This window comes from Phodopus roborovskii, unplaced genomic scaffold (genome assembly GCF_943737965.1).
Source record: "Phodopus roborovskii unplaced genomic scaffold, PHOROB, whole genome shotgun sequence".
Taxonomy (NCBI): Eukaryota; Metazoa; Chordata; class Mammalia; order Rodentia; family Cricetidae; genus Phodopus; species Phodopus roborovskii.
This window is the reverse complement of record NW_026126566.1, coordinates 5959739-5981284: the sequence shown is the minus strand read 5'-3', so window position 1 is coordinate 5981284 and position 21546 is coordinate 5959739. Positions and strand designations below refer to the sequence as shown.

General features: G+C 41.9%; 2 protein-coding genes across 2 annotated transcripts in view; one reads left to right on the top strand and one right to left on the bottom strand.

Annotated features, from left to right (window-relative positions):
* Ube2d2 (ubiquitin conjugating enzyme E2 D2) overlaps window positions 1–21437 on the bottom strand; it is a 29279-nt gene extending 7842 nt beyond the window's left edge. Inside the window, exons 1-2 of the mRNA XM_051202403.1 lie at window positions 20977–21437; window positions 5719–5782 (exon numbers count right to left, since the gene is read on the bottom strand). Coding sequence (XP_051058360.1) covers window positions 5719–5782; window positions 20977–21000 — 88 coding nt within the window. The 5' untranslated portion in view covers window positions 21001–21437. The remainder of the gene's footprint in view (window positions 1–5718; window positions 5783–20976) is intronic.
* Window positions 1–21546, top strand: part of Pfdn1 (prefoldin subunit 1) — a 757967-nt gene that overhangs the window by 635810 nt on the left and 100611 nt on the right. The window lies entirely within an intron of this gene.

Here is a 21546-nt window from a genome sequence, read left to right as displayed (position 1 = left end):
ACATGGACTTAAAAACTTAAAAACAGGTGGAAAGGGGCTGGAGAGATGGCTCAGAGGTTAAGAGCACTCACTGGCTGCTTTTCCAGAGGTTCTGAGTTCAATTCCCAGCAACCACATGGTGGCTCACAACTACCTACAATGAGATCTGATGACCTCTTCCGGCACGTAGTGCAGAATACATGCAGACAGAACACTGTATACATAATAAATACATTTTTTAAAAATAGATGGAGAGGCTAGAGAGATGGCTCAGTGGTTAATCGTGCACACTACTCTACTCTTGTAGACCAGAGTTACAGCTCTTAGAACCTGAATCAAGTAAGTGGCTCATAACAAACTGTAACTCCAGCTCCAGAGGATCTATCTGATGCTTTCTTCTGGTCTGAACATTTACACTCCTGTGCACATACCCACCTATCTCACACACATCACCATGATCAAAGACACAGTAAAACCATCAACAAAAGAACCCACACAATTTTCTAGGGGGCCAGGAAGATGGCTCAACCGGAAAATTTCTGCTATTAAACCTGACATTAGCTTGACTCCCAGGACTCACACATGAGAAAACCATCTCCTAAGCTGCTATCTGGCCTCCACGAGTTTTCACAGCATGAGCACACACACTAAGCATAGAGTATACCTACAACAATGCTGGCAAAGCTGAAATACGATGCTAAATCCAAGTTTATCTTTGGTTAAGTCAGAGGCCAACCTGGTCTACATAGTAAGTTCCAGGTAAGCTACAGCTGCATGGTGATTCTATCACAAAATACAACCAACTAAATTACCAACAAACAAAACCTGTTCCAAAGTCATGCCTGGGTGATAAATTTGTTGACAAAGTCCAAATAAAGGAAAACCAGTACACCAATTAAATATTAAGGACAGGTTATTACTGAAGTTTTATCCTTTGAATGTTATCTCCCTAGTAATTAAATTCTTCATACTTTTGAACAACCAATTATTGAATGACAATAAAAGCAGTTGAGAAAATCATTATGAGCCACTACATCTGTCCTACTATCTTTAACTAAGTCCCATAAAAGAACCATAAAGTCCTGGTTTAATCCCAGCATGTTGGGAAGCAGAGGTAGGTGAATCTCTGTGATTTTGAGTCTGGTCTACAAAGCTACACAGAAAAACCCTGGCTTAAGCCCCCCACCCCCCAAAAAAGTTGCTAGGTGGTGGTGCATGCCTTTAATCCCAGCATTCAGGAGGCAGAGGCCAAGCAGATCTCTGTGAGTTTGAGCCCAGCCAGGTCTACAAAGCGAGTTCCAGAACAGCCTCCAAAGCTACAGAGAAACCCTGTCTTAAGACTGTCTGCTGGACATGTTAATATATGCATTATGCCTTTGACCTGAGCACTGGAGAGACAGAGGCAGAGAGATCTCTGTGAGTTGGAGATCAACCTGATCTAAACTAATTCTAGATCAGGGATACACACTTTAGACCCTGACTCAATATTTTAAAAAAGTTAAACAGGCTGGAGAGATGGTTCAGCAGTTAAGATTGCTCTTCCAGAGAACTAGGGTTCAATTCCTGGCACCCACATGTCAGTTTGCAACTATCTATAATTCCAAGATCTGACACCCTCATATAGACATATGCAAGCAAAACATCAATGCATAAAACATAAGAATAAATTATTTAAAAATCTGGGAGTCTGGAGAGGTGGCTTAGTGGTTAAGAGCACTGACTGCTTTTCCAGAGGACACAGGTTCAATTCCCAGTACCCATTTGGTAGCTCACAACTATTTGTAACTTCAGGATCCAGCACCCTACACAGACATACCTATAGGCAAAACACCAATAAAATTAAAAATATTTTTAAAGCATTTAAAATTGTAAACAAAAAAACCCTAATATCAATAAAGCTAAAACCAGTACTAAGTAGTAAAGATCAAATGGACAACTCAATCAGTTTTAAGTAATATCCTTCTATTTAATCCTCTTATGTAATTTAAATCTGTGTCTATTGTACTCCATGTCAGGTTCCAAGAATCAAATAATAAAGCATTTAAATAATAATTTCAAAACACTGAGATTTTTAAGCATAAAAATTTCCAGCAGCTAAGTATTCTTTGTTCTTAGCCTTCTGAGAGCAATCCTTTATTCTTGTTAAAAAATTTATTCTTGCTAAAAGATTCAAGAAATTAAGAGGCTGAGGCATAAAGAGTACTCAAGAGTTCAGCCCCAAACTGGTCTATCAAGAGTGAAAAAAGTCTCCAAAGACAAAAACAGGGCCAAGAAGATGGTTCAGCAAGTGACAACACCCATTACCATGCTTGGTGATCTGGTTTGATCCCCAGGACAACAAGGCAGAAGGAGAAAAGAACCAATCCCTACAAGTTGTCCTTTTACCTTCAAATATGTTCAAACAAACAACCATAACTACTGCCTATACAATATAAATGAACAAAATATCAGAACTGAGAAAAAATAAATCAGGACAAGTTTCTGGCTGAAACTTGTGGTTCCTGTTATGTTCTAGGATAAAAAGTCTATGAACAAATAGATGACACAGAACAGAAATGGCAACAGGTTAGCAACTAGAACATTGGTTAAGTATGGAAAGAATACACCTTCTAATAGAAAATAGGAAAATATCAACATTCTCAAATAGTACTGCTGCAAAAAGATACCATGACTATGGCAACTCTTATAAAGAAAAACTTTAATTGGTTTGATTAGTCCATTACTGTCATAAGGGGAAGCATGGTGGCTCATAAGCAGACATGGTGCTGGAGAAGTAGCTGAAGATTTCTGTATCTAGACCTGTGTTAGCATCTCAACAGCCATCTTTCCCACTACTCTCTTAGATACTAACATACTGGTAATTTTCCATTCCCTTATGACTGTTTTCCTGTTAAGCATATGATGCAGCCTGACCCTTAAAGAGTCCCAGCTGCAGGCTTACCATATATATACCAACTTATCTTATAGCAGAACAGCTGCATTCTGCTTGGAAGGACATTCTGCCCCCCTCACATCCTTCCTTTGGCCCATTCTCTATTTCTCCACTACTTAAACCCTGTGGTTATATTCAATATATGAGACTTGATCAGAACACTGTCTTGTCTCCATCTCTCAAGTCTCTTGTCCCCTCATTCTCACTCCCTCCCCCTCAGGACCCCCAGGGCCAGGGCACAGATCTTTAGGCAGCACAAAGCGAGAGTGACACTGGGCCTGGCTCGAGTATGTGAAACCCCTATGACATACTTTCTCCAACAAGGCCACACCCCCTATAATACTATTTATTCCCTGTTATTCAAATCAAACACCAACATCTTTTATATTCATACTCCAGGGAAGACACTGTAGTGTATCTAGGAGAGATTATACTTTTGAGAACTTTAACAATTTTATTATTACTGAATTTATATAAAGAATGGGTACAGTGTACACGTGCCACAGTGTATGGAGTAGTGGAGGTCAGAGACGACTTTCTAGTTAGTTCACTCCTTCCACCTCGGGTTGGAAGATCAAACTCAGTACTTTCTTTTACCCACTAAGCAGCTCACTGACCCTGCTCCCGAGAACCTTTACCAGCAATACCAGTAAGAACACCTATTGGAATCACTAACAGGTTTCCCTCTGGAGCAGTATTAATACTCCTGGTTCTCTTTAGGTGGAAATATGAATGTAGACAGCTATACAGTATCTTAGCCAGGTTTCAAATGGCAAGGGGCTTTGTGAATAGTTTGAGAAATTACTAGGGTTTCAATTAGAATTCCAGAAATAATTATTGGTCAACCCAACCCATAAGCATAAACTATCACTGTATTTTACAAAACCATGTTGGTTAAGGATCTCTGGGGAGTTTTCTGAAATGAGGTTTATGATATGAAAATAAAAGATGGGTTTCCCCAGATGTGTGGTACATGTCACCATATTCAGTGCATATTATCTCTTTCTCAATGTTATCATCTGTAGCACATTAAAATGGTTTTTGTTTTTTGGATTTTTCAAGACAGGGTTCCTATATGTAGCCCTGGCTGTCCTCAAACTCAGGAGATTTTCCTGCCTCAAGAGTGCTGGGATTAAAGGCATGAGCCAATATTGCCAGGATGTTTTCTTGGTCTTTTTGTTTGTTTGTTTTTAATTTAAGTCTAAGTAACCCACTTTTAAAAATGGTTTGCCCTTTGAGAGTACTAAACATTGCAGGACAGCAATTTTTGCTGTAAGAAAAATGTAATAATGCAAACTACAATAGCAGCAAAACAAAAATCAGTTGTTTTGGCATGCTTAAAAACTTACTAGGTCTGATGACATGCATGCACCTTTAATCTTAGCACTCAGGGGTTAATCAAACATCTCTGTGAACTCAAGGCAAGCTGGTCTACACAATGTTCCAGACTAGCTAGCCAGAAAAACACAATGAGAGAAAAAGAGTGGGAGGGAGGGAGGGAGGGAGGGGGAGGGGGAGGGGGAGGGGGGGGGAGAGAGAGAGAGAGAGAGAGAGAGAGAGAGAGAGAGAGAGAGAGAGAGAGCCTCCCCCACCCCAGAACACATTCCAAATAATCTGGTTTAAAGACTCAAACCCGAGTCAGCTGAGGTAGGCAGGTCTGTTGAGTTCAAGGCCAGCCTGGTCTACAGAGAGAGTTCCAGAACAGCAGAGAGCTCAAAAAACAAATACTCACACCTGAATCCTAGCATTGGGGGCAGTTGGGAATAGAAGACTGAATAGACTATGTGAGTCTACTTTTTAGTTTTTAATATTAAATTTAGTATTACTATATTGAACTAGTATTAAAATGTTAGTAGGGCCAGTGAGCAGGTAAAGACATTTGAAGCTTGAAAACCTAAGTTAAATCCCTGGGTAGAAGGAAAGACCCACCCCCATCCCCACAACACACAAGAAACAAATTTTAACTTAGTCTAGCTAGGTATGTTCTTAGTAATATGAGTGATTGCCTAGCATACATGAAGGCCCTGGGTTCAACCCCCAGTACTATAAACAACTTAATAATTACACCTGCTTTCATAGATATGAGCCAGTAAAATACAGCATACAGCATGTCATTCTTAAAGAGCAAATTAGCCAGGTGTACACAACAGCTTTTGCCTCAGTAAAATATCCAAAATAAAGAATAGAAAGAGACCAGAGCAACTACAAAGACAACACAGTCAGAGAAGCTCAAAATATACTAAGATGCTTGAGTGCTCTTAAAACAGGTTCAGTCCAGGCACGGTGGCATACACTTTAGTCACAGCACTCAGGAGGCAGAGGCAAGGCAGATCTCTGAGTTTGAGGCTAGGCTGGCCTACAGAGCCAATGCCAGGAGAGGCTCCAAAGCTACACAGAGAAATTCTGCCTCGAAAACAACAACACACACACACACACCCCAAAAACATAAAAACAAACAAACAAACAAAAAAAAAAAAAAAAAAAAAAACACAAAACACATTCTGTTATGGGAAACTAAGAGTTAAGACTCCCCTTTCCTTTTAGCAAATGACCTCTTAAAGCAGAATAACCCTAAGGGGGCTCAGCTTAAGTGTCTGCAGCCAATCTTGACTACCAGTGTTCAATCCTGGAACCCTGGAACTCACATAGTGGAAGAAAAGAACAGACTGAAAATTATTGTGATGCTTAAACTGAAATACCCCCCCCCCACACCCACAACAAAAAGAAACAAATGACCTTAAGAAATAAAAGATCTGCAGAGAAAGTACATTTATGCTGCTTTGCTCTAACTCCACTCAGATACTTACTATCATCTCCAACAGGACCTGCCGAACACTGTGCCGGAGGATCTCGGGCCAGGTCATTCAATTCCTTAAGGAAAAACACAAAAGAGAAGAAATTTAACTTTACATAGTTCCTAAACTTACCTTGCTAAACAAGTTAAAAAGTTAAAAGCCTGAAGGTGTTTTTATTGCTTTATTTTATTTATTGTGTTGTGAAACAGAAGATAACTTTGAGGACTCAGTTGTCTATGTTGCTCAGATGGTATTGCTCCAACAGTTCTCTCTTATCAGCATTTTCATTGCTGGACCAGAGGGAAGGTAGACCACCAGATCTCCAAAACTGTTCATTAATTAATTAGGTCAGGCTAAATTCATGGCAATCCTCCTGCTTCAATCTCTGAATGCTACCACCATAACCTATATTAAAAAGTCATTATTTTCCTTTCATCTTTTCTCATTCTGTTGCTCAGATTTCAAATCTGTGATCTACATGTCTTAGAATAGAGTTCTGGAACTACAAGTGCACACCGCCATGCCCAGCTCCCTCCTCCCTTTGAAATAGCCAAGGTTGGTCTATACCACCAAGCCTGGCTCTAAATTATTTGAGGGGAGAGGATGGGGAGGACTCAATGCAAATCTTGTTTTGTTCCATTTTTTTGAGACAGGGTCTCACTTTGTGGCCTTATGTTGCCTGGAACTCAGAGAGCCACCTACCTCTGTCTCTTCTCTTGCTAGGACTTTGTTTTTGTTTTTTGAGACAGGGTTTCTTCTGTGGCTTTGAAGGCTGTCCTGGAACTAGCTCTTGTAGACCAGGATGACCTCAAACTCACAGAGATCCGCCTGCCTCTGCCTCCCGAGTGCTGGGATTAAAGGTGTGCGCCAATTAAATCTGTGTGCCACCATGCCCAGTTCAATGCCAATTTTTAGCACATAAAACAAGCTTTTAAAAATAAAAAAGGGTTCTGAAACTACACTATATCATCTGACAAAACTGATATTTTCAGCTGATGTCTTATTACCAGTGTAACAAACAGAAAAACTTTTAAAAGGATCTGGCAGGTATATAATCTCAGCTACTGGATCTAAGAGCAACATCAAGGCTGCCCAAATTATGGGGAAATTTAAGGCTAGTCTGGGCAACTTAGTAAAAGTTAAAAAAAAAAAAAAACACTAAGAGCTGGGGATACAGCTCAGTGGTAAACTGTATTCATGTTAGTTCTAATATCATTCTCCACAACTTCCAAAGAGAATACGACTCCAACCATTTTCAACAATATTACATTCTTAATTTCCCAATACCACAAAACAGAAGAATGCATAATCAAGTAGACAACATGTTATACAATAGAGTTTTTAAAAAACTACATCATAGCAGGCAGGTGGTGGTACACCCCTTTAATCTCAGGAGGCAGAGGCAGGTGGGTCTCTGAGTTTGAGACTTTGAGATCAGCCTGGTCTACAGAGTGAGATCTAAGGTAGGCTCCAAAGCTACACGGGGAAACCCTGTCTCAAAAACACAACAGAACAACAACAAAAAGCCTGTATTATTGTATATGTGCAGGAGTATGATGTATGTAGGTGCATCTGTAATAGCACACAGGTAGAAGTCTGAGAACAACTTTATGGAGTCATTTAAGTACCTTTACCCATGAACCATCTCTCCAGTCTCAATATTTGTATTTATTCCTCCAATCTAACAAATTTTGGCCAGGGGCTAGAGAGATGGCTCAGTGGTTAGGACCCAGGTTCAATTCCCAGCACCCATACAGAAGCTTACAAACATCTGTAATTCCAGCTCCAACACCCTCTCCTTGCCTCCATGGACACTTGAACATACACTCATACACATAAGCTAAAAATAAATGTTATAAGATCTTAAACAAAAAACTCTGGCCAATTTCTTTGCACCCCCATTCTACTCTATGTAAATGAGTTGAGTCTGAGTTTTAGGTTCCATATGCAAATGAGTTCATATCATGGTCTGTCTGCATCTAGATAGACTAACAGTAAGTCCTCCAGATTCATATACATTATTATAAATAAAAGTATTGGTTTTCTTTTTAAGGCTGAATAGTATTTTTTTTTTTAAAATAAGGTTTTTACTATGAAACCAATGTGACTTCAAACTTGTGATCCTCCTGCCTGAACTTCCAAAGTGTTGAGATTCCAGGTATGTGGCATCATGAACAACTTTTAATTCACTGGCTTTTAAATTTCAACCAATCTCAAGTCTCTGGGAATACTGTCTTACTAGAGTAGTCTTTCCATTCCCACTCTCCTTTTCTACTTCTTTCATGTACCTTTAGGTTTCACTTAACTGCTGCCTTGGCTAACTCCTCCCTCTTTCTGTTTATTTATTGTTAAGTACTATGGAAAACCTAAAGTTGCTTTTATAAGTGTAGTGAGATAGTCCTTCTGTGGCACTGACCACGCCCACTGGGGGGTGGAGCCATGGGCGGAAGTGACCTGTGGAAGGAGGTCGGAGGGGGCCAGGAAAGGCTCTCTCTTTCTGGCGTGACTCGGACAGGAGAGGATCGGGTTGAATTTCCTGGTGTTCATCTGTCTAGGTTGTAAGTTATTTCTCCCTGAATAAACATCTATTCAGCCTATTTGTTTATCCTGATCCTTATTTACCGCAGTAAGTATTGATGGGAGATGTCATTCTGTAAACATGTTTCTCTTATTGGTTAATGAATAAACCACTGTTGGCCAATATGAAAGCAAGGTAGGCGGGACTAGGAGACAAGGAGGATTCCTGAAGGAGTAGGGAGGAGATTCAAGATGGAGGACAGGGAGAGCAGAATGCCGGCCCCTCTCTCCCGTAAGATGAGACCACGTGAAAGTACTTAGATTAATAGAAATAGGTTAATATATAAGACAGAGCTAGCTGATGAGAAACTAGTACTGGCCAACAGCATGATATCAAATACTGCACTTCTGTGTAATATTTGGGGCTGATGCAGCGGTGGGTCCAGGCTAGCGGAAAAACTACTCATAACAAAGTATAGTTCAAGTTTTCCTGTGGTTATATAGTGTCTCTTAATCTAATAAACAGGAAGGAATCTGATCTCTAGTTTGCACACTGAAGTCCATGGGAACTGCTCAGTAAATATCTGTAAATATAGCTGGCTTAGCAGTTAAAGAGTCCTTGTTGCTCCTGTGGGGGACGCTGATCTAATTCCCAGCACCCACATGGCAGCTCACAACTATCTATTAACTCCAGGTCCAAGGAACCCAATGCCCTCGTCTGGCCTCTGTGGACATTAGGCACTTACATGGTACATAGATAATATTTACAAAATACTTACAAAACTTTTTGTGTGTATAAAAATTAAGTAAACTATACATAGTTAAGTTCTCAGAGGAAGAATAGTATTTGTAACTGACTACATGAACGATACCTTCCCCCACCCACCCACAACCTCTTGTAGCCCAGCCTGTCCTTGGACTCTATATCCTCCTGTCCTCTACCTCCCAACTTCCAGGACTGCAGGTGTGTACCACCATGCTTGTCAGGTGGCACACATTTTTAGCATAACTGAAATGATATTTTTCAACATAACATGGAACTGGCAATATTTTTTTCCCTTCTTTTGAGACAGTTTCTGGCTGGCATGGAGCTCATCTAAGTAGACCAGACTGACCTTGAACTTACAGATACCCAACTGCCTCTGCCAGAATTAAAGGCACACACCGCCATGCCAAGTCAATGTTTTCTTTCTTGATTGCATTTCAGATACAAAGCAACCATCTCATTCTGATACTGCAACCATAAGAACACATATGTAAAAGTACAAATTAGAGTTTTAACAATTGTAGCCAAAATAAAAAAAAAAAAAAAATCACTAAGCAAATAGCAAAGCTAGATAAGAAAACCAAAGTATTTCAGTAAGACTGCCTTTGAAATAAAGGAATACAAACATTTACAAGAATAGAAACTGCCAAGAACTGCTACTTTCTCTGCCAATTCCTTAAGTTCATAAACCGTGGTGGCTGTACCAAGGCAAGTTTGACTCCCATGACGCAGGATCTGTTAGGATCCAAAATTCTCTTTATTGTCTATTATTGGTTATTTCTGCTCTCCAAAATGCGTATGTCACAAAGCCAGGCAAATGAGACAAGTCTATGCTAACAGATAGATATCAATGTCAAAAGTATCACTATTAAACTCCGGTCCTGCCATTCAAGTTACTATAATCCCTTCCAATAGTTCAATCTTATTTTCAAAAGCAACTACATAGGAAACTACAAATTTAAAATACAGGCAGTGGTGGTGCAAGCCTTTAATCCTAGCACTTCAGAGACAGAGACAGGTAGATCTCTGTGAGCTTGAGGTCAGCCTGGTTTACAGAGTGAGTTCCAGGGCAGCCATGACTATTTCACAGAAAAACCCTCTCTCAAACAAAAAAGCACAAAGGGGCTGGAGAGATGGCTCAGTGGTTAGGAGCGCTGGCTACTCTTCCAGAGGATCAATTCCCAGCAACCACATGGTGGCTCACAGCCATCTGTAATGAGATCTGGTGCCCTCTTCTGGCCTGCAGTCACACACAGGCAGAACACTGTATACATAATAAATCTTAAAAGACAAAAGCAAAAAAACAAAACAAAAAACCCCCTAAAGCAAAAACTAACCACCAAACCCCAACTTACAAATAGGGAAGGGCAGTGTAACTAATGCTACTATTATTTTGATGTCTTTTCTTCCTTCCCTCCCTTCCTCCCTCCTTAATTGTTCATTCGCATTTCAAGACAGGTTTTGTCTTTGTGACAGCCCTGGCTGTCTGTCATTCAGACTAGGCTGGCCTCAACTTACAGTGAGCTCCAGGCTAGCCAAAGTGACACAGGGAGACCTTGTCTCAAAAAGTGAATGAAAATAAACCACAAAGGTTCTCTGCTGGGAGGAAGCCTTATATTTATAGTAAGAAATCAAATGCCATTGCGTTTCTTTATTTTTTCTTTTCTAGAAATGTGAGAAAATTTCTGTTCTTGAAAACTAGTGTCAGGTATTTTGTTATAGCCACAGACACAGACTGACATTCTTTTATTCATCTTCCCAGCTCCCATTTTACCTCTTCTGAGGATCCTAATATCCATCCAGCCACTTTTTTTGAGACAGGGTTTCCTCTGTGTAGCTTTGGAGCCTGTCCTACAACTTCCTTTGTCGACCAGGCTGGTCTTGAATTCGCAGAGATCTACCTGCCACTGCCTCCCAAGTTCTGGGATTAAAGGTGTACAAATCCAAATCAACTTCTAAAATTAAGTGGAAAATGGAATTCATAAAACTATAAAGTGCTATGGTACAGGCCTGTAATAACAACATTTGGCAAGTGGGGGCAGGTTTAAGTTCAAAACTAGACTGGCTACATACATAGCAGGACTGAAAGACTATCTCACCAAAACAAACCAAACAAACAAACAAACAAAAAGGCGAGGGTGGGGAGGGTGATGGGGATGTTTCAGTGGTTAAGAACAAGAGTTCATTTACAAGCACCCACATTTGGCAGCTTGTTAATCCACTCCTTTGGGGTTTGGGGTAACTATATTCCCACGTGTACCACACCCACACCCACTTAAAAGCAAAGTCGGTCATGGTGGAACATGCCTTTAATCCCAGCTTGGGGGGGGGCCGCAGAGGCCAACCTGGTTTACAGATCAAGTTCCAGAACAGCCAGGATTGTTACAATAGAAACCCTGTTTTGAAAACAAAACAATTTTTTTTTTTTTTTTAATTTAGAAAGCAAAGCTGATATGGTGGCTGGCATCTGGAGAGATGGCTCAGAGGTTAAGGGCACACAGGTTCCTCTTCCAGAAGTCTTGAGTTTTTTTCTCAATAAGCTCACAGCTACTTATAGGGGATCTGATGCCCTCTTCTGTCATGTAGACGTACATGCAGATAGAGCACTCATATGTAAATAAAAATCTTAAAGAGATTCAGGAGTTCAAGGACGCCCTAGACTACATGGAAAAAAAAAAAGGGGGGGGTAGAGATGTCACTTAGTGCCTAGCATACAAAAGTAGTGGGTTAGATCCCCAACACCAGAAACCATGTGTGATGGCACAAGACTGATCCCAGAAACAGGAGAACCAGAAACTGATTGCATAACAAGTTCAATGCCTTGCTGGGCTATGTAAGACCTCCCTCAAAAAACAACAACAACAACAACAACAAAAAAAAAGCCTTCCTTTCTCATCATTACTTCTGTTAACTCCTGCTGAGGCAAGAATAATGCTACAAGTTCACAGTCAACTTTAAAGAGTAAGACTATCAGCAGTGGCAGCACAAGCCTTTAATCCCAGAGTTCTGGGAGGCAGAGACAAGTGGATCTCAGTTTGAGGTCAGCCTGGTCTACAGAGGGAGTTCCAGGACAGCCAGGCTGCAGAGAAACCCAGTCTCAAAACAAACAAAAACATTACAATGCATCTACATGATGCCTTACATCATCCCTCTACTCTTCTGATCTCCATAGGCACCAAATACATACAAGGTGCAGTTATCATTCACACAAAGACTCTTGATTCCTACTGCCTCCCCTTCTCAAGTGCTAGACTGCAAGCATGTTGTCACCATACCCAGCATTAAAATTATCTTTAACGAATCCAAGGAAGCAAAATTATATAGTACAAAGCCTTCAGAATGGCTAAGCATGAAAGGTGCTTTCCATCAAGCCTAGTTTTCCACCTTGGATCCACAGAAAAAAATAAAACTTGCACAGGTTATCTTCTGATTGCCATGTGCACTTAGTGGCACACGCAATGTACCCACACACAATAAATAAATAAAATGTAATTTAAAGATTTAAAAATATCCCAGCCCTTAGGAGGCAGAGGCAGGCAGATCTCTGGGGGTTCCATGAACAGCATGATCTACAGCAGGAGTTCCCCAAGGACAGCCAAAACCACAGAGAAACCCTATCAAGAACTTCTCTCTCTCCCCCTGAACAGAAGGTGTCATGGTGCATACTCCTATAATCCCAGCACTCAGGAGATAGAGTCATGAATTTGAGGTCATCCTCTGCTACAGAGCCAAACCTGAGTCCAGCCCAGGTAACAAGACCCTACTCCAGGAAAAATAAAAATAAACAAACAAACCAACTTAGGAGTTGCCATGGCAACACACCAGCAAATCATTAGAAACAACTAAACAAAATTAAGACTAGATTTTTACTAATTTGCAATTTCTCTATAGGACCAAGGTTTAAATTTTCATAAAAATTTAACAAATGAAAAAGCCCAAAGGCTGATAGGGCAGTTACTTTATTAAACTGTGAATATTTAATGATGTGTTGTTGTGGGTCTAGAAACTGGACCTGATCTAGTTCCCAGCACCCACATCAGGTGGTAAACAGAAAACTGCCTGTTACTTCAGCTCCAGGGATTCCAATATCTCTGGCCTTCTTAGGTACCTACACTCACATGTATAAACCCACAAGCAGAAAGACAAACACAAACACATAATTAAGAATAATAGCCAGCACAGGACTATAATCACAGCACTCTGGAGGCAGAGGCAGATTAATCTCTATGAGTTCAAGGCCAGCCTGATCTATAGAACAACTTCCAGGACAGTCAGGGATACACAGAGAAACCCTGTATTGAAAAAACAAACAAAGGAATAATAAAAAATAACACAAAGCCTATCGTGATGATATACACCTTTAATCCAAGCACTAGGAGGCAGAGACAGGAAGATCTATTTTGAGTTTCAGACCAATGAAGAGCACATGGTGAGACTCTTGTCTAAAAAAGTATATTATAGTAACAAGGAGAGATTGCTCAGGAGTTAGGAACACTAGCTGCTCTTTCAGAGGACATGGGTTTGGCTTCCAAAACCTACATGGAGGCTCACAACTGTAAATGGAGTTTTAGGGGATCTGATGTCCTTTTCTGGTCTGGGGGGTGGGGGCAGCAGCACCAGACATGCACATGGTACATATAAAAAAAATATTAGAGGCAAAGTCAGGAATGAGCTGGGCATACTGATACACACCTTTGGCTCAATTGATCAGGAGGCAGACAGAGGAGGGTGGACAGTTAAAAGCTATCAGGTGTGGTGGCACACATGTAAGTAAGCCCTGCACAAGTGGAGGCAGGAGAAGCAGGGACCAAGTCAGTCTGGGTTACACAGTTGAGCATGAAGTCAACATGGGCTACATGAAGCCCTATGTCAGAGCAAAACAAAACAGGCTGGCATGGTGGTACACACACCTTTGATCCCAGCACTCAGAGGCAGAAGGTGGATCTCTGTGAGATCAAAGTCAGGGCCATTACACAGAGAAATCCTGTCTCAACAAAATAAATAAATGATTCCCCCCCCCCTTTTTTTTTTCTTTTCTTGGAGACTGGGTCTCTCTAAGTAGCCCTGGCTGTCCAGGAACTTGCTATGTAGACCAAGCTGACCCCAAACTCAAGAGATCCACCTGCCTCTGCCTTCCTCCAGAGTGCTAGGATTGAAGGAATATGCTACCACATACAGCCTCCTTTTGGTTTTGAGACTGGGTTTCTCTGTATAGCCCTGGCTGTTCTGGAACTCAAGAATCTATCTGCCTCTGCCTCCCACATTCTGGGACTAAAGGTGTGTGCCAACACCATTGCTCCAAAAATACAAATCTAAAAACAAAAACTCAAGCTGGACATGATGGCTCATGCTTGTTGTATCCTAGCACTTAGGAAGCTGAGAGTTAAAGGCCAGACTGAGCTTCTGAGTGACATACTCTCTAAAAATAAACAAGCAAATACAAGATTCAATACAAGGGCTAGGGCTTGTAGTTCAGTGGCAAAGGAGAGCCTCATATGCTTGATGCCTGACGCCCTAGGTTCAAATAAAGATTTAATTCAATTCAAAGGAAATTTTTATTTTATTATTACTATTGTTACTTTGATGTTTTTTCAGGAGGATTTCTCTTCAGCCCTGGCTGTCTTAGAATTCCCTCTGTAGACAAGACTGGCCTTGAATTCAAGAGATTCATCTGCCTCTGTCTCCCAAGTGCTGGAATTCAAGGCTTGTACCACCACCGTCTGGCTTTAAAGAAAAAATTTAAAGTATCTTCAGGGGGCCGGAGAAGTGGCTCAGCAGTCAAGAGCATTCACGGGTTGTTCTGGGGTTAGATTCCTAGCACCCACTATGTAACTATAGTTCCCAAGGATCTGACACCCTCTTCTGGCCTCCACAAAGGCTGCATGTATGCAATTTGATACACAGACATAAATGCAGGCAAAACACCCATAAACATAAAGTAAAAATTAAAAAAAGGACAAAGAAAAACAGTTCTCATGAGTTCTTTTTCTGTTTTGTTTTTTTAATTTTATGTTTTGAGCTGGGCAGTGGTGGTGCACACTTTTAATCCAGCACTCAGGGAGGCAGGTGGATCTCTTTAAGTTCCATGACAGACAAACTATCTTGAAATAAAAAAACTGTGATTTGTCTGTATGCATGTCTGCACAATGTGTGTGCCTGATACTGGAGTTACAGGCAATATAAGCTGCCACGTGGACACCGGGAACTGAACCCTTGTTTTCTGGAAGAGTAAGTAGCTAGTGCTTTTTAACTGAGTCATTCCTCCAGCTCTTCAGCTCTAGTCTTACTAATCAATCACTTTGCCTCGTCAGATAGCAGCCCTGGAATACGTTGTAGTGCTAGTATCACAAATCTATTACATGGTATCTCACTTGACTCTCTAGACAAAACAAATGGTACTTTATTCCTTACACAATAAACCATCCATACTTTAACCAAGTGTACACCTGCATTTCCAAAACAAGGGCTATTAATAGTTCTGTCAGCAGCATGCATCAGTCAGGAGTTCCTGTCCTGGAACTACCTAGGACATTTCAGCAGCCATCTCTCTGATTACAATATCTAGAATTTTAAGATCAAAACTACCTCTTACCACTCAAAGATACAAACTAAAAAGACCTTTCTTCTAATACTTATTCCTCAGTAAAACAGTTATGTGGTCTACACCTTTAATCCTAACACTTGAGGAGCAGAAACAGAAGGATCTCTTGAGTTCACAGTGAGTCCAAGACATTGAGGCTATATAAGAGACCCTGTCTCAAAAACAAACAAACAAAAAGTAATACACACTGAATGAAGATTTTCCTGTTGCAGATAGGCATGAACCAAGCATGCACTAAATATGTATTCCAGGACTTGACTATGCCCACAATTTTATTTTTAAAATTAGGCTCTTAATGTTTCCCACATTAATCCTCTTGCCTCAGCCTCTCAATCTAACTGGGACAATGCCCATATAAGAATCTTTGTCTAATGAGGGGAGACTTTCCAGAAAATTATATCATGAAGTTTTTCTTTTGCAGTAAGCTATCCTTGCTTTCCAAGGCAGTAAACCAACTACTTACACTAATATTTAGCATTCCACAGGAATATTAGCTAATTTGTTTCATCATTTTGCCAAATATAACCAACCCTCACCTCTAATAATATTAATTTAGTAAGAAGAGCAGTGGTGGCTCACACCTTTAATTCCAGCACTTGGGAGGCAGATGGATCTCTAAAGTCGAGGCCAGCCTGGTCTACAGAATAGAGCTAGCTCCAGGACAGCTAAGGCTGTTACACAGAGAAACCCTGTATGGAAAATCAAAACAAAACAACACAAAAAATTACTGTAATACATAGTATACATTTCTAGCACTGTATTATCTATCATTTTTATTTTTTGAGATACAGGAGATTAAGCAGAGTGGCAAACACTTTACTTTGGATTATTCTTATATGGCCAATACTATTTTTAAGTAACTTTTAAATTTTTGTATTACCCACCTTTAATCCCAGCAGAGGCAGGCAGATTTCTGTTAAATTCCAAGTCAGCCTGGTCTACATAGCAAATTTCAGGCCAGTCAAGGCTACATATAGTAAAATCTAGTACACCGACACCCACCCCCCCTACACACAAAGAGGATTACCTGCCAATACATCCACAAATCTTGGCAATGGCTACATTTAAAGGGAGATGGGTAGCAGGTGCCCTATTTTCTAGCTCCCTCATTTTCCTTGATCACTTTAGTTACCTAACTGACCTTGAGTTCAAAACCTTTATTTAACTGAGAACTTTGTTTTGTCTCTTTAGAGGTCTTAGAAACTTATCTTAGATATAAATCAATGACGGCATTACTTAACGGTTCAAAGTTATGTTCACAAACCTTAAGCTTTGACTATTAAGATACCATTTAAATATGCAAGGCAATACTGGGTTTAAAAGTATTCTAGCTTGATCATTTATTAAGGTAGAATACTATGTATCCCAGAATGGCCTCATTTTAATATGTAGCAGGTGATGACCTTGAACTTCTGACCCTCCTGTCATCAACTTCTCAGTTCTGGGATTACAGAAATGCCCAACAAGGTACTAGGGATCCATCAAAGCAGGGTTCTGTAAAATAGTCAAGCACTCTACCTATTGAGATTAGCCCCCAGGTCTAGTTACCTTCTCTTTTGTCAATCTTCAACCCCTGGAGGACTCAAGATATTTAGCTATAACTCTTCTCAAAAACAGAAAAATTAAGCCTGTATTTCAACAAGGGCACCTGCATTTTCACTACTAAAGGTAAAAGGAAAAACAGGAAGTCAAAAAGGTCTTTCATCTGCCAAAACAGACCTTACAGTTCACAGAGCACATGAAGCCCTCTTCACTCAGAACCTACTGGATCTTATTTTAGACACAATTTTAATAAGCTCTGTGATCTGGTTCCTTAGCCCACAACAGAAAAGACGCAGCCAACTGGAAAAGGGCTGGGGGTGGTGCTAGAAGAGGCAGGCACTCAGAGCATCAAAACCCAAGCTAAAGACAAGACAATACACACTCACTCTCTCTCTCCTCTCCCCCCCCCCCCATCCCTGCCAGTGACCAGGCATGGTGACAGCACATGGGAGGCAGACAGGAGAATCTGTGAGCTTGAGGCCTCCTGGTCTTCAAAGTGAGTTCCAGGACAGGCTCCAGAACTAGAGAAACCCTGTTTGGGGGGGGGGGAGAATCCCTGCCAAAACCATACTGTTCATAATGTGTCTCTGTGGCAAATTTTGCCTAAAGAGTAGCTCAGGAATCTGTAAGATATCCATCAAAAGCTTTTTACAGGATTTTTGAGGTCTATAGGTCAGTAGCAGGGTATTTGCTGAGAATGTACAAGGTCCCTGGTCCAAATTTTCAGCAATGAAAATAAAAAGTGCTGTAAATATGGCAAGAACAGGCTATGCATGCATGAAATTCAAAGAACAAAAAGTCCCAAATTCAGACACACACAAAAAAAAATCTGTATATCAAATAGAATACTGAGTTTCTAAAGATGCTTCCGGTCAAATGTAGTTAAGATTTTTAAGAATACTATTAGAACCAGATACAAAATACTTCATGACATCTGAAGCTAAAAGGGTAGTTAAGTAATAGAGCTTTAGGAAAGGCTCAACACAAAGACTGATTATCCAGACTGAGCAAGTCTTCTAGGGATTCCAGTTCAGATATATTGGATTGGGAATAACACAGGAATGGTTTTATTTGTATCCATTAAGCCTATCATTTAATGTAAATTATGTGCCACACATAAATTCAAAATCATGCCCCCAAACATAGTTTCAGGCCAGTCTGGAATGCATACAACCCTGTATCAGGAAAACAGTTGGTGCCTAGAGAGACAGCTCTTCTGAGAACCCAGGTTGGAATCCCAGCTCCTAACTGGTGGCTCACAACCACCTGTAATACCAGTTCCAGGTGATCCAACAGACATACACAGTGAGCACAGACATGCATGACAGCAAAACATTCATAAAGTAAAATATAAAAATCTTAAAGTTATTAAAACAAACAGTCAGGTGATAGTGGCAAATGCCTTTATGCCCAGCACTAGAGACACAGAAGCGGGCAGATATGAGTTCAAGGCCATCCTCTAAATGAAGAGAAACCCTGTCTGGAAGAAGAAAAGTTCAATCCCCAGGACCCGTGGAAAGGTGAAATAGACTTCACAAAGTTTTCCTCTAATTCGAGTGAGGTCTGTGGCTGAAACACACACACACACACACCCACACACACACCCACACCCTTAAACCCTTTAAAGGTCAAAAGACCACTTCTAAACCTGACTTCCTTTTTAAAGATTTATAAGAACTGGGAATATAGTTCATGGTTCAGTGTTTGCCTCAGCATACATAAGATCCTGGGTTTCAATCCCCAGTACTGTACAAAAAGATTTAGTGGTGGCAGGTGTGGTGGTACATGCCTGAATCCCTGTACTCAGGATCAATAACAGCCTGGATTACATAGTGACAGCCTATCTCAAAAGGAGCAACAGAAACAACATTGCTAGGGACAAACATTATTCTAAGATTTAAATGTATATTTTGAGTCAGTGTCATCTCCCTCTCTGAAGAAGTCTTTATAGCACAGATATTAATACAAACACTAAAAGCTATTAACTTGCTGGTTTAATATCAGCACTATGAAGTCAGACAGAAGGGTCTTGGAGTTTGAGGCCAGCCTGATCTACACCATAGTAAGCTGTAAGCCAACAGAGCTAGGAAAACCCTACCTTTAATAAAATAAAATTAAAACTATCGATGCAAATTATAATGCATCAAACTCACTCCCTACCTTGGAGGACAATCTTTTATAAGTATAACTCAAACAGCATTTCAAAACAATAGCTAACCATTAGACACTATAAGGCCCCATGACTGCTCAAGTCTTAGAAATACACACACTCTGGATGGCAGTGGCATATTCTTTTAATCCTATCAGGAGGCAAGTAGATCTCTGTGAGTTCGAGGCCAGCATAGTCTACAAAGACAGTTCCAGGACAATCAGGGCTGTTACACATAGAAACCCTGTCTCAAAAAAACAAAACAAACAAACAAACAAAAAAAAAACATAACCAAATTACTTGGATGCTTATCATTCACATGGTTTGTTTTTTTTTTAACTAAAGTTCATACTTTTTAGCAAAGACCCTGCTTCAACTTCATGCAAGACTTACTGTTAAAGGTCTATACTTTGAATTCTTAAGAAATCAAAGAAAACAAAGTTGGTAAGGTGCTAATTCGAAGTAAGGAATGGGATTAATTCCACATTCCAAGTCTTCAATAAAGAATGAAATGAGGACCAATTGCTCAACTGTGGTATTCCATCTTTCAATCTGCATTTTGACTTCATTCTCCATTATTTGTATCCCCATCTCATCAGCCCTACTGGGTAATCCCAGGTCCTACCACTAAAGGTAAAGAATTAATATGGCCCACCTGAGAAGCCAAATAAAACATTTAAAAAAAAAAAAAAAAAACCCCACAGTGGGCATCTTACGTCCAAAGAAAAAGTAATAGTGACACTAATCGATTGGGGGGGGAACCCTAAAGTTTAAGCCAAGTCTATGCTCTCCTTATAATATCAGTAATTAAATGGATAACCTTTCACTTAAGAAAACTAAAATTATCTCTACCCAAAATTCGAGTAACATTCCTTCTAAATTAGGAGTCTTCACGAATATATAATCTAATTTTAGCGTTAAAATCATTTTGGGAGAAGTCTGTGAAAGGAATTTCTCGGGCGGTTTTCAACGTTCGGTTTTCTGAACTGACCGGCTTCATTCACCCTACCAGGTAAACAGTTACTCCACTAGATCCAATCCTGTAAAACCCAAGGGTTAATTTCCCACCCCAAGAAGTAAAACGCTTTCCCACTTAATTCCTTCTCCCTCCGAAGCAGCATTTTCTTTTCTCTGACTTTCTACTCCACTTTATATAGACCAGTAAGGTGGACTTTATGCCGCTATCTGCCAAAGACTTAAGTGAACTCAAGAAAACAGTCGTGGGTCGGGCAAATGAGCCCTCCGGTCGGCCTGTCCAGGTCCTCGATCTCGGGCAGCTCAGTGAAGGGCGCAGGAGTAGGGGGACAGAGATTGGACAACAGCCCTATCGACCTCAGATCACAGGGCCGCCCAACGCCCCAGCCGCTACCCCCTCTCACCCCCACCCACCCACCCCCCGCCGGACAATAGCCCCAGCGAGCAGCAAGCCCCGGGCCGGAGCGAGGCCTGGAAAGGCGTCGGGGAGAAGGCCTGCGAGGACCAGAGCAACTTCGGCCTAAGCAGGTCCCCGCGCTCCAGCCTTCGCGGGCGCCATCTCTGGGAGTGGGGTGTGAAGGCCGCCCCGTGGGGCCGGCGCCGGCAGCGGGAACCAGACGCCGCGAGCCCAGTGGAGGCGACCGCGGGAAGTGCAGGCCGCAGCCTACTCAGCGGGCTCGCCCGGCGGCCCATTCCCACAGCAACGCCCTGGCCGCTTACCTTGTGGATTCTCTTCAGAGCCATGGTGGGAAACGGTGGCGACGGCCCCCGGGGCGGGGACGGGGACGGGGGAGGGACGGGGCAGGGGCGAGGGGGCCTGAGACCGCCCGAGCGGTCGCGAGTCGGCCGGAGAAGACCGGGAGCTCCGAAGCGCGGATCCGACGAGCTGAGGGCCGAGGCCCACTCAGCTTCTGGGCCTGCCGCAGCGGTCACCGCATCACCCGGCGGCGGCCCCTTTATGCGCTGCGACCACAGCCTCCGCCGCCGTAGCTGCCTCTTCCTCGTAGGCTCAGCGCCGCCTCCTCGGCCGCCGTGGATCCCTCCGCCTGGGAGGAAGAGCCCCAAGCTGCGGGCTCCGGGCGCCTGACGGCCGCAGAGCCGGGGAAGCCTGCTTTCCTGCCTGGTGCAGGTGGACTAAGAGACGCGCGGGCGGGCGGGCGGCGCCGCCGGGGTGGGGCCGCCGGAGCGCGGGGTGGGCCCAGGCCGAGGGGCAGGTCGGGAGGCCCCGGGATTGGCGGGCCTGGGAGGGAGGGCCGGGCCGGCGGCGGAAGGATACGGGCCGCCCCTGCG